This window comes from Ascaphus truei, chromosome 5 (assembly GCF_040206685.1).
Source record: "Ascaphus truei isolate aAscTru1 chromosome 5, aAscTru1.hap1, whole genome shotgun sequence".
Classification (NCBI taxonomy): Eukaryota; Metazoa; Chordata; class Amphibia; order Anura; family Ascaphidae; genus Ascaphus; species Ascaphus truei.
Window position 1 is genome coordinate 168,050,133 of NC_134487.1, and position 18,704 is coordinate 168,068,836.

At 43.1% G+C, this 18,704-nt stretch overlaps 1 protein-coding gene across 5 annotated transcripts in view; it reads right to left on the bottom strand.

Moving 5' to 3' along the window:
* The window catches only part of RAPGEF6 (Rap guanine nucleotide exchange factor 6), a 309,945-nt gene extending 291,912 nt beyond the window's left edge, over window positions 1-18,033 (bottom strand). For all 5 annotated transcript variants that reach the window (XM_075601184.1, XM_075601185.1, XM_075601188.1 and 2 more), the window contains exon 1: window positions 17,064-18,033. In XM_075601184.1, coding sequence (XP_075457299.1) covers window positions 17,064-17,132 — 69 coding nt within the window. In that variant the 5' untranslated portion in view covers window positions 17,133-18,033. The remainder of the gene's footprint in view (window positions 1-17,063) is intronic.
* Window positions 18,034-18,704: the final 671 nt, after the last annotated feature.

Consider the following 18,704-nt stretch of genomic DNA (forward strand, 5'->3'; position numbering starts at 1 on the left):
TTAGTTCTAAAACGTTTGAGGACTGGTTAGTCCAGGTAACTGGCCATAGCCCCTGCACAAACCCAATCAGGACCCAGAAAGGGACATCCTTCTGGAAGGTTGTTTATTTCCCGTCAGTCACCATTTCAACTGAACGTCAGTCACCATTTCAACTGATGAATACTTTAAAGTTGGTCTAAAAAAGGGTCCATGTTCCACTGATCAGGGAAGGTTAACTGAAGAGCCCTCATATTTATTAACCTTACCCACTTTATTACTTCTAAAGTGGTACACATCTTTTCAAGCCGTTTAATACAAGCTCCTGCTGTCGTCATAGGACTTGCTCTTAAATTATTTTTTTTACAAGCCTTACAATATCTCAAGCCCTTTGCTGCAGTAAATAAACCTTTCCCTTGGTTGCATCTAACAGAACGCCAAGGAACTTTAATGACCGAGTTGAGTCCAGATGGCTTTTCCCATCGTTATCAACCAAGCGTGAGTATTTAAAAAGGCCAACACTATTCTGAGATGCTATACTAGTACCTCCTTGCTTTGAGATCAGAATATCATCCATATAAGGAAATGCACCTAGAATGGCAGATCTTTTACACCTCTATTAAGGGCCTCCTCAATATTGGCAAACCAGATCCTCAGAGCTCTGCAAACTGAGGCTTTTGCTACTGCTGGCTTGCAGGTTGCTCCTACTGCAAGAAATTATTTACACAACACACACACACACACTATCCATCTCCCCATAGGATCTTTAAAATAAATCACATCTTCCACTTGTGTAATGGCCTCAAAGAACCAATCTGGTAATGGCCACAACTTTTGGAGGCGCCTCCCAGACCCGTAGCTTAATTTTCTGTAAAGTGGTACATCTTTTAAAACAAGTTTGGGAAGAAACATTCCTGTCTGGCTGAGTCTACTCTGCTTCAATCTCATCTTGAATTATCCTATGAATGGGAAATTATGCAGTCTTGCTCTGGGCTCCTTTAAACAGCATGTCTCTAGTTCATCGATCTCAAGCGCTTCTTTTTCAGTAGTCGGATTGTACCTCCAGCTCAGATCTCCAGTTTTTATCTTCTGAAGGGAAAACTTGCTGAAAATCCGAGTCCTCTGAAGAGGATTCTCTTCTTTTGCCCAAGCTGGATATAGACCATTACTTTGGGGTCTCTGCATTTGTCTGCATTGCTGATCGTAGGCTCGGTGAGAGTGTTTTTCATCCATGTTAAAAAGGTTGGCATCTGTTCTGATGGTTATGGCTTTAGAAGAAACCTCTTCTGGTTGAGCTCACGCTCTGGTTAAAATAGTAGTAAAAAATTTCAAATAAAACTTAGCACAAAAATATTAGAAAAAATGCATTCTGTAATAAACATATAAGAAGTGCATAATAAACATGTAATAAGCATGTTCAAATAATGACTTTTTTGTTTTTTAAATAAATGTTTTGGAGAAAAAGTACACTTATTCTTAAAGAAAAAAAAGCTTACCTACAAGACTTAGGCAGAGACCTCCTGCTGCTCTCAAGACTTTATACTGAAAAGACTGACTGCACCAGACGCCGACTGCCTAGAAACGGCATCTTCTCTCCAAATTAAAATGGAGGTGCCCGGACTTGATGTCACTGCGCCCTGCCTGAAGTTAAAATAGACTCGACTGTGCACACGTACTCACATGCCTCCTACTCACAAGCTGCCAGGCAGACTAAGGGGAACAGTGCACGCTGCCCCATGCCGCTTTGTAGGGGAGCAGGAGATTGCTAGGAGCGCTTCTGCAGAAAGCACCAGTCTAAGAGGGCCCCCTGAATAGCTACTCATCCGAGTGCGACATCAGGGATTTCAGGAGTGGAAGACAATGTCCCTTAGAATCAAATATCTCCACATATAGTATGAAGGCAGTCAGGTAAGCTGGCTGGAGGCAGAGCTTATGTCATGGGTGCGCAAACTTTCCCCCCTGCGCACCCCTACCTGCTCTCCTTACCGGCTCGCGCCCCCTCCTTCCTCATCGTCAAATAACGCCGTGGGGTCACGTATCGTCAGATGAACTTGCGGTGTCATTTGATGCCACGTTGCCATGGCGACGCCGAAGACAAGGTAGGAGACATTGCAGAGGCCCAACGCGATCCCCCGACATTTAATTTAAATGCCGTGGGGAAGAGAGCGGGCCCTCTGCAATTTCTCACCACTTGTACGATATAAGCCAATATTTTTATACAGTATTATACTATTTTCTCCTTTCTGTTCCCTCTTACTCTTGGTATATCCATGGATTGATGCGCTTAGAGACAATCTTGTTCACATGAATTAGAATGTGTTGTTGTCTTACTGATGCATACGAACGTTAGATCTATAAACCATGTATATATGTTTTCAATAAATGCTATGAATGTAACGCTCTAATATGACCATAATAGCAAGGCCCCCACAGGAAATATTGCAAATACGCTCTCTCCTATAAAAGGAATATATGACTTGTACACAAGATTATATAGTATGACAAAGTAGTGACAACCCAATATCATATGCTCAAAAATAGCTTTTAAACCGATGTATAAAGAATAATTCCAATAGATATCAATCATGCAGATATTGAAATAAGGAAATAAACAAAATCATGAGGCAATATTACAGATGATTTCTTGAAACACTCAACTGAAATACATTCATTAAAAAAAAAAAATCATAAATAATTTATGTATAGTATTTACAGATATATGAACTACAAGTCCCAGAATGCCATGACATCACTCAGGGATAAGTCAATTAGTGCAGAACTTTGGTAACCACACCCCTTACTCCACACAGTTGCTGCAAGGTATGATTTGATAGAAATTATATTAAGTACATTGTAAAACTAATATATAGGAGCCATTATAAGTTTGCAGTCAGATCCGATATTTATAGAGAATAGATAGATACGGAGGGTAGAGAGCTGAGAGAACTAAGAAGAGATAATGAGGAGAGATTCTCCAATTTAAAAAACAGAGGCAAATTTTTCTCCTGAATCTACAGAATACGTTCACTTATAATGGGCCCCTAAAAATGTTGCCATGTCTAGCTACGCCACTGAATGTACCGTTTGTGAAACTACACTTTCGGTTGCCCATACACTGGCGACACACTTTATTCGAGCTCGGCTAGTCCCACGAATTCGGGTATACCCGGGTGTATTGAGGTTTGTGACTGTTTTCTGCCCGAGTGCATTGGGTTATTTTCCAGGCAGGGATTGAAGCATTTTATTCCCGCTGGCTGCAATACTGCACAGTATATATATATATTCTGCATTACAATTCATGAATTTATGCCATCTGGTAGACACGCGAAGCATTGCAGCCTATTAAATCCTAATCATTATCATTTAACAGATCAGCCGCCCGTCAGCCAGGCATGAACCCAGGCTGGGAAGGCAAACACAACGGGGCTTGTCAGAGGTGAGGAGCGGCGCATTCCAGGTTATCTGCCAGGTACATACTGGGTATTTGCTCGAATAAAGTGTGTCGGTGCAGTACCAGTCGGTCTGATATTAACGATCACATCAAATCCAACAAGCATCAGAGAGATCTGAATGGAGCCAGCACAAGCCAGTTAAGCCTTTTTTAAAGACAGGAAAGGGGAAAAGATGGATTATGTTGTAGCGGCAAAAGAAGCTACACATGCGTTGCACAATCATGCACAATCATGCACAACCACAGCTTTAGGTCTACAGACGGCACATCTCAACTTACAGAAGCCACGTATGACAAAAATTCAGATGTGCCCGAACGAAAACTGAAGCCATAGTTTTAAAACTGATTTGTGAGTGCAATTTTATATCCTTTTCCACATACACCTCCAATCCTAAGGATGTCAAATTGGTGCCGGTCATACTTAAATATTTTAAGCCGTGCGAAGGCAATCAAATAAAGCTGCTTGAATTTAGAGAACTTCCAGGAGAAACCGCTAATTAATTGCTAATCATTTACACAAAGTTTCTGATCGAAATAACATAATAGATAAACTTATTGCCTTTGGTTAAGACAACACAAATATCACGATGGGTGGATCAAAGCAGAGAGGTCAAAACAATGTGTTGAAACTATTGGCACTTACAGTATGTGATAGGAATAGGTTGTGCTGCACACGTCTTTCACAATGCTGGTCAAACAGTTGTCCTTTATGCCATGGATGCAATGGTTGTGAAGTTAGACAAAATTATTTTAAATATAAAAAATTTGTATGTTTGCTGAAACAGAGTACAAGCAATTACACGAATACAGCAGTACAAGTTGGCTGGCCCCATTACCAGCCATCAAGAGAATAATTGATGTTTATCTGGATCTACTATCATTGTTTCTCTCCGAAAACGCATGTCCAGCTGTTATTCGTACATTTTTTTTGCAGACCCTACATCGGTACTATAGCAATAGTAATCTACTGAAAATATTTCATGACACTTAAAAATTGAAGGACAATGTTTCATTAATGGAAATAGCCATAACCTAGCCCGATATGAAAAACCAACTGACAGAACATAAAGAAGCAAAGTATGTGGACAAGGTGGTGTCCGCGATGGTTGAAGCACTCAAAGGCAAACGTCAACTGGTTTCCGAGACTATGTTTTCTTCCAGACTCCATTGAACCATTTAGAAAAAATGGACAAGAAACTTACATTATTCTACTATCTTTGAATGGATGTTACCGAATACAACTCCAAAGTGGGAAGAGGTTTCAAAATCTATGAATTGTGAACATTGTAGTATATCAAATGGCTTCTATCAATGAAGAATCTCTTTTTATGGTAATTTCAAGACTAAAGATGTTCTTAGAAGAAAAGCACAGGTAGAAGAGTGGATAAAAAGTTCTTCAAGTAATAAATGAAAGGGTAATGTTAATTGTCGAGTTTGCTTTTAGATTGCATAGGATTTAAAAAATAAAAACAACTTTTGAACGATCTTAAAAAAAAAAAAAAAAAAAGTATGCTGAATTAAAAGTGTAATCTGCTTCCTTAGGCTAAGGTCCCGTTGCACGCGTCCGCACGGCTGGCTTGCTTGCCGGCGGCGCGTGCAACTCGCTGTACCGCGATCTGCGGTCTACAGGATACTTTTCTCGGAGCGGGGGGGGGGGGGTGGCCAAACGGGTCGGGGGGGCGCGTCCATGACGTGAGGGGGCGCGTCCATGACGTGAGGGGGCGCGGCCATGACGTGAGGGGCCGGAGCGGGAGGTGGGCGGGAGTGGGAGGATTGACAAGGAGGGGGGGCGTGGCTTGAGCGGAGGGACCCGCTACTCTTCCCCTCCCTCCACGGGCTGCCACGGGCTGCAGGTAAGTAAAAAAAACACACACACGCAGGCAGGCACTCACGCACTCATACACACACACACACACACACAGACAGACAGGCACGCACACAGACAGGCACACACATACACACACACAGGCAGGCACGCACGCACTCAGACACACACACAGAGAGGCACTCACGCTGCTTTCACTCCACACTCCTCCCCGCTCCCCGAAGCCTCTCCTCCTCCCGCAGCCTCCCCTCCCCATTGGCTCACAGCCACACCACGTGACGCGTCGAAGCTAGGAAACACCATTCTGTGGTGTCTCCTAGCGGCTGACGCGCCACAGCGTGTAGTCAGCTGTGCAGCCAGTGGGGACCGGGACCGGCTCGCAAGGATTCCCCTGCTGGTGGGGAACTCGCTACATTGCCGCCCGCGCCAACGAGCGCAGCGGGACCCAGGCCTTAGAAAGAAGATACTACACTACGACGGAGTCTAATAACTGCTGCTCAACCTAAAGTGTTTTTCCAGGATCCCCAAGTGGACAAAATAAATGAAGAGGAGATAAGAGGAGCGCAAAGTACAATAACACATAAACAAATAGATTGGCTTGTTGAATGACCGAACAACAAAACACTGAAGTACACAAGTGCTATGATAGCAACAGTCAATGAACTTAAATGGTGAGAGAAAGAGAGAGAAAGAACGGGGTGAGGAGGGAAAGAGCACATGAAAGGGGTGAGGGAATGAGAGAGAGAACGAGAAAGAATGAGAGAAAAAGAGAACGAGAGAGCGCGAGCGAGGCGGGTGAGAAAGGAGTGGTGAGAAATAGGAGAGTATGGGACAAGTGGTTATAGTGACTATGTGGATCAGTTAGGCCAAAGGCTACTTTCTTTTTTTCCTTCCGCCCCTCTTATGATGTGGCCCAAATCTTGCAGTGGAATTTAATTTTTGGCCCCCAACCTATTCTGAGCTTCACAGGCCTGCTCTAACCCACTCTATTAATCCTATACTCAGACTCAAAAAGTTGGAGGATCTCTCGACTAAGCTGGTGCACTTGCAGGGCAAGCACAAATGTAGCCCGTCAGAACTCATCCTTGCAGACCTGATGAAGGCACGAGATAAGCTAAACTTACTATTAGATAAAACAGAAAATACATGCGCTGGACCTCGCAAAAATACTATGAAAGGAGTAACAAAACTGCGCAGCACACACTCCCTGAATAATATCCACGTGATCCAACTCCCCTCCTAATGGGGCTTCAATACATGACCCCACTGAGATTATAGCTCAATTTAAACAATGCTACCAGGCCCTATATGACGGCAAGAAGGTCTACCCACAAAAGACCACCCTGCTTGTCCTAAACTCCTTTTAAAGCTCATGTCAACTCCTGAGACTAAAAGGTAGATCAGCTAAGTTGAAAGAGTCAATTTCAGAGAAAAAGAGGTAACTATGGCCGTCAAAAATATGAAGACCCCAAGCCAGGATGGCCTGTCAAAAACCTAAATCTAACACCGCACCTAGTAATATGTAATAGAATACTTGAATAAATTCTTAAAGGGTGAATTAATTCCGGAAAACACATGATGGCATCTGCCAACATTGTGCTTATTCTCAAAATGGGCAAGGAAGCCTTCAGCTATGCCAGCTAACATCCGATTTCCCTGATTAACTCAGTCACTAAACGCTATGCCAAAATTCTGACCAATCGCTTTAACAAATTGATAAAATCGATGGCTTGTTCACTATGACTAGGTGGAATTTATTCCCTCTATACATGCCCCAGGTAATGTTCGACGTCATGCAGCTAAAGTTCAATTTGTACAACTCTCAAAGAGAATACTTATAAGATGCTACTTAGATGGTATCTAACCCCGGTTATACTACATGCCATAAACAAATATCTCCCCAATGCTTCAGAGGTTGTGGGCAAACGGGATCCGGAACACACATCTGGTACCCAATATTAGCTAGCCCTTTTATGAAAACAAATATTCAGTTTGGTAGGCACGATGATGGGCAAGCCCCTCGCCCTAGATCCATGGTGTGCCATGCTAGGCAGGTAAACTTGCCTCACATATACTAGCAACAACATGCTGCATCGCAACCATGTGGAAAAAGAGATCCCGATCAATACAATTAAACGTCAGGTGTGGTACATTCTCTCTGCAAAAAAGATCACCGCTTCCTGAGGAAAAAAACTATGAAATGCATGTCAGTTTGGGAGCTGTGGTTGAGTAGAGAGGAGGAGGCCGGAGAACCCAATATAGATCTGATGTTGTGAGGTATATTAGGTGTGCAGCAACAGTGCAAGTTATTACCCTTACTTTCTTAAAATAAGTTCTAGCGCAGCCATAGGTGGTTAACGGGCCCAGAAATATTCATGTTTTTTTCCAAATTGTCCATTCTTTACCTAAAACATTATTTGTTACCGCCCCCTACTACATGTTACACCAATCCTAATATGCTACAGTAAAAAACATGTATATGATATAACTGAATGTATGTCCATATTTCCCCTGTGCCCTTTTTTCCCTTTCTGTTCCGCATGAAAATAACTAAATAAGAAGTCGGGGGCGGTGGGGGGTTAACACTTGTTTCATAAATTGAGTAGTTAAAAATGATTGTAGTCACGTTAGTCCTGGAGAGACATACATGTTGAATGAATCTGCTATAACCAGGACAACCTCTGTTGCATGAATGAGGGTGAAAGGCAGCGGTAATTTTAACCTCCCAGGAAGGAACATTTTCAAGAACTGATATCTCCAGATTTCAAATACAGAATTTAAAAAAGGGTGAGAGTACTACAGAACTTTGCAATGGCAAACAGAGCAGTAGATTGCGGCTGTTAAAACATCCTAGTTATTTGATCATAACCACCACCGTCATATAATCTGTAACTTCTGCAAATTCAGAATAACAAACCAGTTTTATTGGCGCACACTAGTTTCCCAGGCATCTTTTCATATCCTTTTAAAGCTACCAGTTCTCTTATTAAAAGCCACACTGCACTTGTGACAGAAGAGGATCACTTCCCAATTCTCTTTACTGTTCTCCCACAAGAGCCATGTTAGGCTAGGTCCCCAGTGTCTGCAGCAGCGCGCCCTGCAGGGACAAGAACCACCCCTCAATGGGGCCGGGCCCACAAACACCCTCAGCCGCCGCGTTGTACGACCAGTGTTTCCTGAAGACAGTAAAATTGTCTTCAGTACTGGCAACGAGAGCGTTGGCCACACCCCCCGGCGGTTCAGCCAATGAGGGTGAACCAGCCAGGTAACATCATGGCCGCGATTCCCGTCTTCACCCCTGCAGCTCAACGCAGATCGGGGATTACAGCTGCACACGTCGCCAGCCTGGCTGGCGTGCATGCAGCACCTACACCGGGGCCATAGCCTTATCCTTGTAAAGTGATCACACGACAAACTAAAAAGTCTGTGGAACTTTGTGCCGCAACACACACATACATATTCCTTTATTATATTTCTCCAAGGATGTCTGCACATCCCTCTGTGACAGGCTGAAGGGCCTGTCACTCACCCAGAAACAGCCACTGAGGATGCACATCCCCCTCTGTTAGACTGGGCATCCTCTGCCTCACCCAGAAACACTAAGGTAGGGGATTTTAATGGCAGGGGGTGCAGAGGGAGAGTGACAGTTATTAATATCGTCTATATCTATATACAGTGGTGAGTAAACTTTTGTAAACCACTTAGGACTTTCACATATTTCAAACTTAAAATGGTATTAGATCTTAATCTAAGTCGTAATAACAGAGAAAGATATCCTGATCAAACAAATGACACAAACACATGATACTTTTTCAACATGTATCCACAAATTATTCAACATTCTATATCCATGTGTGAAAAAGTATGTGAACCTTTACATTCAGTACCTGGTGGCGCCCCCTTGAGCAGCAATGTTTCCTGTAACTGCTGGTCAATCTCTCACATCGGTTTTGAGGAATTTTGGCCCATTCTTCCCTACAGAACTGCTCCAACTCAGTGACATTTGATGGCTTTCTTGCATGGATAGCTCACTTCAGGTCCTGTCATAACATTATGATGATGGAGTTAAGGTCCTGACTTGGATTAGGCCATTCTAAAACACAAAATGTCCTCTTCTGCAGCCATTCTTTTGTAGATCTGCTTGTATGTTTAGGATAATTGTCTTGCTGCATGACCCACTTTCGCTTCAGCTCACGGACGGATGGCCTGGCATTCTCCTATAGACTCTTCTGACACAATGCAGAATTGATGGTTGTGTCAATTATAGCAAGCCGTCCAACTCCTGAGGCAGAAAAGCAGTCACAAACTATCACAATCCCACCATGATGCTTAACTGTTCGAACAGTGTTTGGTTTTCGCTAAACATAACGTTTCTCATTGAGGTAAAAAAAAAGTTTCACCTTTGACTCGTCTGTCCGCGGTACATTGTTGGAGAATTCTTGTGGATCATCTATATGTGCTCTTTGGCAAACTTCAGACAGTCAGCAATGTTTATTTTTTAGAGAGCAGCAGTTTCCTCCTGGCTATTCTTCCATGAATACCATTCTTTTCAGTCTTTTGCTGATAGTTGAGTCATGAACTCATATTAGCCAAGGAGAGAGTGGCCTGCAGATCCTTGGATGTTACTCTGGGGTTCTTTGTGACTACCTGGATGATTTGCTGGTTAGTTCTTGGAAAGATATTGGTGGCATGGTCGCTTCTGGGTAGAGTGACTGTTACCTTGAACTTTCTCCATTTGAAGACCATCTGTCTGACAGTGGATTCGTGGAGACCCCAAATCCTTAGAAATGGTTTTGTAGCCCTTTCTAAACTTATAAGAATCAATAACTGAGGTCCTTTTCTGAGGTCCTCAGATTTCTTTCGATGGTGGCATGACTTCTTTCCACACACCTGTATGGTGAAGGCCAAACTCACTAAGTTGCTGATCTTTATATAGGGTGTGGTCTCCCAAACTCACACCTGAAGGTCTACCTAATTATTTAAACACATTTAATTACTCATTGTTTGTCCAATTCATATATCATTTTGTTTCAAAAGACATGTTATTGGTTAATTTAAACCCTATTGGATATTTAAAAAAAAAATGGTTTTGCTTCATGAAGGTTATCATAGAAAAAATATGGAATTTCCGTTATCATTGGGGTTCACAAACTTTATCGCCACTGTATATATTTCTCTAAGGATGTCTGCACATCCCTCTGCGATAGGCCGATCAGCATGTCACACTCACAGGAAACACAGGGGAAGGGGATTTTAATGGCAGTGGCGTGCAGAGGGAGAGTGACAGGTGTTAATATCCTAATTAATGTGATAGATAGGATAGATTAGATAGATAGATGCCAAAGAATGTCTGCATATCCCTCTGAACTAAGCTAAACGGCCTGTCACTCACCCAGAGACAGACAGTGATTTACCATTCAGTTTCAAACAACAACAATTTCCCCATACGATCGGCTTTTTCAATGATCATCAATAAGTCATAAGGCCAAACATTTGATAAAACATGGCTTTACCTACCTAAGCCTGTTTTTATTCATGGACAATTATATATTCTTCTATCAAGGGTCAGATCATTTGATTCACTTAGTGGAGAGGGAGATGGAGAGAGGGAGAGGGGGATGGTGTCACGGTAGACCAGGACTTTTAACACACTTTATATTTAAGGGATCAGTGTCAGGGCAAAACAAGGCAGTGAAATAAAATTAGGTTAATTTTGGATAAGACCTAAAAAACACACAAGAATACAAAATACAAAAATATACACACTTACGGGGGTCTGGGGAATAAGATTAACGTTTCCTAGGTGCAGGGACCCACTTCAAATGGGTTTCCCCTGTCCGCTTCTCTGCTTCAGGATATCAGAGTGCTGAACACACAGCAGCCACACTGACATGTATCTCCCGCTGGTCACAGTCCAACTGCACACTCCTTCCCAGAGTGTCTCTCAGATGGTCTCTCCCCCTGATAGTCTCGTGCTCGGATCATACGCACCCCTTATATAGCCCTCTGAGGCTATCCTTTACATGGGAGGGGGACTACTGACCAATCAGAGCACGGATTAGGTTGGTGCCACAAAAGCCAGAGGAAGGCGTGCTAAGGCACTCAAGACCTCACACTGGGTAGGAGCCTCAGAGTATGGACAGTACAATGCTGTTACTCCCAAATCTGATCAGCAGCCTTTCACCCCCCCCCCCCAGGAGTCCTGAAACCTAGCTGTCCCAACTCTGGTTTTAATCCTATTATTTCTATGGAGAGCTTCAACTAAGTGAATTGCTTAGTCTTTCTCCATAGAAATGACAGTAACAGTGGAATATCTAATTTACTTTCTTGCATGTTGTTAATTCCATCACCATACAATACCAAGTATCTAATCTTTGAGGAATTGCTAACACAGGCATAAACACAGAAAAGTTAATTATGTAAAAGACAGGACATAGAATTACACACAGCTAGCCCAAATCACATCATAAGACAATGCTGGCTTTCTAAACTGGGGGAAGGATTGTCACAGGGAAGAAAGCACACATGCTTTGAAATATATTCTTACAGACATGGGTTACATTTACTGTTCTTCCCCAGATATTAAAGACATTCAGCTGGATGAAATAAAAAAGAAAAAAAGAAAGAAAGGATTATTTTAAATAATTCTATGTTTAAATTTGTAATTAAGAACCTTTCAGATCTCCTATATCAGGGGTCTCCAAACTCAGTCCTCAAGTGCCGCCAACAGGCCGGCTTTGATAGATATCCCTGTTTCAGCACAGGTGGCTCAATCTGTGGCACAGTCAAAGACTGAGCCACTGGTTGAGCCACCTGTACTATAACAGGGATATCCATGGAAGCCAGTCTGTTGGCGGCCCATAAGGACTGAGTTTAGAGACCCCTGATCTAGATCAACATATGTTACGATGGGTATAGATAGTATACAAATATTACTCTAAAGTTCTAAGCCATCAAGAAAGTCAATAAATACATAAGCCTATAGCATACTCCTCATAACACAGTATATATGCTTTACAATACTATCTCATGAGAGTTGCTACAAATGCAACTATAAAACATGCCATAAATAAAAAAAATTATTTAAAAAAAAACTGTACTTCCTGTATCAGAGGTCACTATAAACTCTGTCAAAGAATCATTATAAATGGTCACAAGATTCACAGTAACAGACGACTGTAACTGTGCCATATGACTCACTACCACCATAAATTATGAGTCACCAACATAACCAAAAGGTATAGCGTAACAACAAATCACTACACACTACATCCCAGGTCTGAACAGGAACCAACATCCATATAAACACTCACAGAACAAAAATATTCACATTAGTTTTTGCTTGTTTAGTTATGTTGGAATCCTTTAAAAACTAAAGATGTTTTATTTATTTTAAACTGTATCACTTTAATCTTTTTGCTACTGCAGTAACATGACTGCCCCACCCCCACCCCCACCCCTCAACCACTGCCTGATAAAAATCGAAGAAGAGGGGACTTCACTTCAGTAACAATGTAGTCTACTGTTTTGTTGGAAAAGAAGCACTTTTCCAATGATGTACCAGGTATGTTAATAAGGCTTCTGGTGAGCCGCACCAGGTACATCATAAGGGCACTTTGAAAAGGCTAAAACAACAATTCTGACTGCTAGCATTTGTATCTTACCTGAACCGGGGGAGGGGGACATGGATACCCCAAAGCTGATCTGTGATCCCCCAACATCTGGGGACCCTCCAGATATTTGTAACTTTTTGTGCCGGTTTTTGACACAAAATCTCCTACAAATATTGCAGCAGACTACATACTGTGCATGGCCGTAAGCATTGTCAATAGAAAGGCCATGCGAGCCCCAATTCAGGTGGTCATTTCCCCAGTTTGGTCCAGTCCACCACCTTCTCACCACTTCTGAACTAGAAAGAGGGTGTGGGGGGTCCTTGAACGTCAGAGAACCACTGAGGAGCTCCAGGGTACCCATTGATTTAGGAAGGGATGAGGGGGGAGGAAAGAGAAAACATTTAAGCCAGGATTGTTGCTTTCCTTTATATACAGTATACCATCACTGTGACAAATCACTACAAATTGCACCATAACTGTACAAGATCCCTTTAACTTACGCACATCTATTCACAGCGACAGATCACCACTGCAAATTGAAATATTCACCAAAACAGATCGTATTCATCATAAATCGAACACTGCAAATTCCATTGGTATGGTCACAACAGTTCACTACAAATCCAGCCACCCCACATGTTAATATATCACCGTGAATAATTCACAGGAAAAGAGCAGTGTAGATGTCGTCTCATTCACTGCAGCAGCTCCCTGGAAATGATGTCACTCTACAGGCTGCACTACAGGCCCATAAAGTGCAAGTACTCCTTGAAGGGCGCACGTTGATTAGAATTCCATGGCAATCCCGTGGAATGTCTGAATCTGTTTTCAGAAGGAGCCTTCTATGTTTTGCTTGGGCACCATGTAAATAGTTCCTTTGTCTGCAGATAGAAGAAACTTCTGAAGAAGTCTGTGAATTCAACTAAGAAAAATGGGGCTCTCTCCTAACAGAAAAAAACATTTCTTGCAAAAAAAAATAAAGTGATCCCAACACTCCTATAAAAATGTTTTAAAGCAGCCTTTCACGCCCAGCTGAAAATTAAAGGGGGCAGTCTTGTCAAGAACCAAAATTAACTAATAGAAGTGGCATGTGTAACTCTTTTGTTGCCAAAGGGCCAGCAAAGCACTGCAAAGGGTTAACAGGGGGAGGGGGAGGGGTGATAAAATGTGGACGACATGCGGCTTTTTACCTTTATAAGTCAAGGCTGTTTTTTTTTTTTACTTTTAAAGTTTCCATGTTTTCTCTATCCTGAGATCACGGTTTTGTGAACCTAAGAATCAGTACCTAAATTATTTATATTTATTGTTTTCCTTTCTGACCCAACATATTGGATTGTCCCTTTAACATACTGGAATTTACAAATGTGAGGAGTATGCCACCAGTGCTTTTTTTGTGGCGGTATGTGCCTTTTTTCGCCTTTGTTTCCCTGAACGACGTCAACACTCGTCCGCCCCAGTGACCCTGCATAGCGCAGGGGGTCCCTGCCAGTGCTGGAAATTTGGCCAGGCAGAGGCCAGCCTCAAGTTCCGCACTGGCTCATGCTGCTGCTGCCGCCTCTGCTTGTTGCAGGGGCATCACTCCACACAGCGAATACCCCCTCCCCACATGGCTGAGCACTCACTGCAGCAGTTCCAAACGTGAACGGTAAAGCCCTATTCCCACCCCTCCAAAAGTAAAATTCTTAGGCGGGCTCACACTGCCTGCTACAGCCGGACGCCTCCGCCGTGTGCTCCTGCAGCCCAGCAATCTGTGAGCTAGCTGCAGGAGTCAGGTCGCAGCGATTGGGGGAGTGCAAAATGCGTCACGGAGCTGGTTCGCCTTTATTGCTTGAACCAGCTCATGTGACTGCAGCCCAAAATTTCAATTTGGGATGTGGCGGCAAAATGTTGCAGCGTCAACGCTGTACTTTGCCGCCACAAGCAGTTTCTATTGTGACAATTCTCATCCACTAGCCTCAAAGAGTGCCGAACGTGCGCGCACATGTCGCGTAGCATGCAGTGCGAGCTAGCCCTTAGAGGGCGCGGGGAGGGGTGGATGTCTGTGTATGATTTGGGGATTCATTCTCTTTGGTGAGAGCAGCACCTCCATTTTTCTGGGACTATGTGACAGACTCTGTGACAGACTCTGTGGGACTTCATATGTTTTTTCATTTGAGGTGTTTTAATTGTACTAATTTCTGTATTTACTTGACTCATGTCCTCTGGAATGCTTTAATTTTTTGATTGTTATTGTTTGGTACATCTACCATCTTTAGGTCACTTTTTTCTATTTATTTTAACCAACTGGTTTATTTTTCTCTTGGAAAGTCTTATACTGTAGTATGTATTTTTAATAGCTTTTTTTTTTTTTTAATTAGGAGTATGAGGACTTTTTTTCCCCCACATCACTGCACACTACTAGTTACTTAATGCTTCATATATACGGAGAACTTGGAAAAAGCATAATTATTGTAGCAGTCCCAGCTGCTGATTATCACTGCTTACCACCATGTTGCCATCAACCCTTCTAAGTGCAAATATAACAGCACAGCAACTGTAGCATGAACATAGATAACGAAATCAAGGGAGCACGAAATGCGTTGGCGCTTCACGATTACATGGCAGGCAGGGGGGCACAGACAAAAGTTTGTGCACCCCTGCCATAATACACCTTCCGGTGCCATAAGACACTGTATTACCCATTCAAGTGGATGAGCAGGAATGGGCCTTCTAGCTCCAAAAGGTGTCTTATGGTAGAAGGCCTATATATCAATCAGCTTGCAATCTGGTGAGCTTTTAACAAACAAGTGAATGTATAAAATGTTATATTCATCAGCTATTCTTAGCGTCAAGGGGAAAAAACCCCAGCTCTTGCCAACTTACTTGGCATACATTCATCTAACCATTTACGTTTTTTAGACATGCCAGAAAAACAACATCTTTTTGTTTTTATTTTGTCGCCTGCTTTTATGTACTTTTCGGGTAGCTTCATACGCAGCACCTAATAATGGAGTTGCACATGGGGCTGTGGCGAGCCCCAGTACCCTCATTCGAATGAATGGAACTGCACATTTCTAGAGCAAGGGAAAGGCAACTCCACACTATAGTTAGTGACATGAGAGTGACTAACACCTTCCAACAGCAACGGGGATTGGTATATTATCTAGTTTATCCTATTGTACGCTACAATGTACAGATGAAGCCAACGTTAGTAACACGTCGCGCAATCCTGCGGTTAAAATGGTGCTACAGCCACACCCTCTTCCCAACAATGGCCGCTGCTCCCATTGGTGCGTTGAGTAAGTCCCACTGCAGGGCGCCATCATTTGCAATAACATGGGATACAACAGTGGCCGCGGTGGGTACTACTCCAACCCGACACGGCAGACCTGGCAAGGCACTGTGTTTCTGAGCTAATGCCATGATACATTAAGTACCATTGCTGACTTCTTTGCACTCTGAACATCTTAGGCCTCGGGCATGGTCAACGCGTAATGCTGAGGCGCGCTGGTACTTACCAGTGAGCCCCTACAGCCGCAATGAGAGCGGCTTTAGTAGGGGCTCGCCTACGCAAGCGCGCGGAAGCGTAGGTCTTAGGTAAATTTTACATTCAAGCGCTTGCCGGAGCGCAGGGCCGATCACGTGAGCAGTTCGCCCAATGATGGCCCGCCCGCCGACACGCCCCCGGACGGCGCGCTAAGGCCAGGGAAAGCACCCGCTTTCCCTCAGCCTCAGTGCGCCTCCGCCAGCAAGCAATAACCCTGGACAAGGCCTTAGCGTTGCAAATTATTATTAACAAAAAACCCTGAAATGCTGTTACACCCCTTCATCACCAGCAAGGTTTAACAAGGCTTGGCTCTGGCAAAAAAAGTGTCATAATAAAAAAAAGGTGAAAATAAAAAAATAGAATCATTCAAAAAAAAAATATATATATATATATATATATATATATATATATAAATATATATATATATATATATATATATATATATATATGGCACAAAAACAGTTCCATTTGTCAATTCTAAAGAAAGATAGGATCATTCTGAAAATACAAGTTTAAAACAAAAACTAGTTAGCCCATGACATAACTATAAAGTAATTTACAGTATGATAACGCAACTTGCATGGGAAATTGTGTAATGTTGCCCTAGTGTATGCCAAGTTTGCCCAATAAAGGAAATCATTAGGAAAAAGAGGAGTTAAAATGCATAGCTACCTCCTGAGTCCTTTCCTTGGGCTTTTTCTTCAAGGCTTCTTTAAACTTGGGCTCCATATGGGAAGACATTGTATCTACAATTCGGTTGTTTTAAATCCACTGGGAAAAATTGAGACAACATAAAATGCCAAAAGATGCCTTAATAACACAGTATGTACAAGATCCACAGCAGCTGGTGCTTTATCTCCCCTGTCCACAGAATCAGAAGTGTCTAACCAGCTTTCCTTTCACTTCCAGTCAATCTGTATGTCTCAGAACCACTGAAGTACATCTGATGTACAATGTGCAGCAACTGGGGCACCACACATTGTGGGTCATCACTCTGGTTATTTTTGTTCCCCACCCAAAATGAGCGGGTTCATCATGCAAGAGAGAAATATAGTGCAAGTAAATGCGGTGCAAAGTCTCTCTTACAGGAAGGCAGTTTCACTGACTACCATCGATGGTCCCAGAAACTTGAATGGAGTCTCGCTCATTGCATTTACTTCATGGAAATGTCCTACAAGTATCGCCAGCTCTCGCCTTATTTCCGTCCGCCGACCCTGTCGGTTGTGTAGATATTTGGGGTGAAAGGGCTGACGCTGCCTCCCAGCGATATATCCCCGGGAAGCTGCAGGGGGGCACCACACGTGGTGCAGCCCATCCTCCTGCGCACCCCCACTTCACACCCTCAGTCCGCCCTCCCAGCGGGGTTCACCCCTCAAACCAGAAGAGCACACTCTTCATGAGGGGGGGTGGGGGGTTAAGTGATTGCTCTAGGGGGGGGGGGTTGTTAGAGCGGAACTACTTGCTTGGCTCGCTGTCCCGTACAGCAGCCCAGTATCCCTAATGCAACTTCTTATTCATTCACTCCCGGGACTCCGCAGCTTGAAGTTTCGAAGCGGTGTACTTGCTGCAGGCTGGTAACTCCGCTCCGGTGTCACAGCTCCGCCGCCGGTCGCTTTTGCCACCGCGATAGTTCTGCGCGTGTCCGTTGGACAGAGGGGGGGGGGGGGGGGAGCGCGCGTTCGCATAACACCCAGTTTGACTTGAGCTTAGATTGGTGCGCATGCGCGAAAGGGACCCACGTGACCCTGCTCTCAGTCTCCACCAGAGGGAAACGTAGCGCGAGCGAGGTCACACCAATGCCCTGTGAGCAATGCACTACAGAGGCGGCTCCCAAGCATCCAGTCTATCAAAGAGGCCTTACTATAAAGTACTAATATTCGCTATCACTCACACATTGTTTTATGTGGGTCTCATCAGTGTGAATTGAACACCTATATACATTCATAATAAATATATATTAAATAGAAGTCTCCGTGATAGTGCAGAGTAAATGAGTCCTTCAGTCTTTGGTGATATCTTTAATATTTGGACTCACAATAGTATTACACTAAATTAATATTGTTTGAGCTGAGGGAGAGAGTAAAACTGTCAAAAGTTTGTGCTAAAATATCAAATTTTAGTTCAAATAAAAAAGGTATTGCAGTACTCATTTATTTTGCACTAATATATACATATGCAATGTTTTTTGTGTTGGGGAGTTGAGTTCACAACCTTCTTTTACAGACAACCATGAAACTTTAAGCTGCAGTTCAAGCTGACGTTTTTTTTTTAAAATATATATTTGTTTCCCATTCAATATGTGCATCAATACAA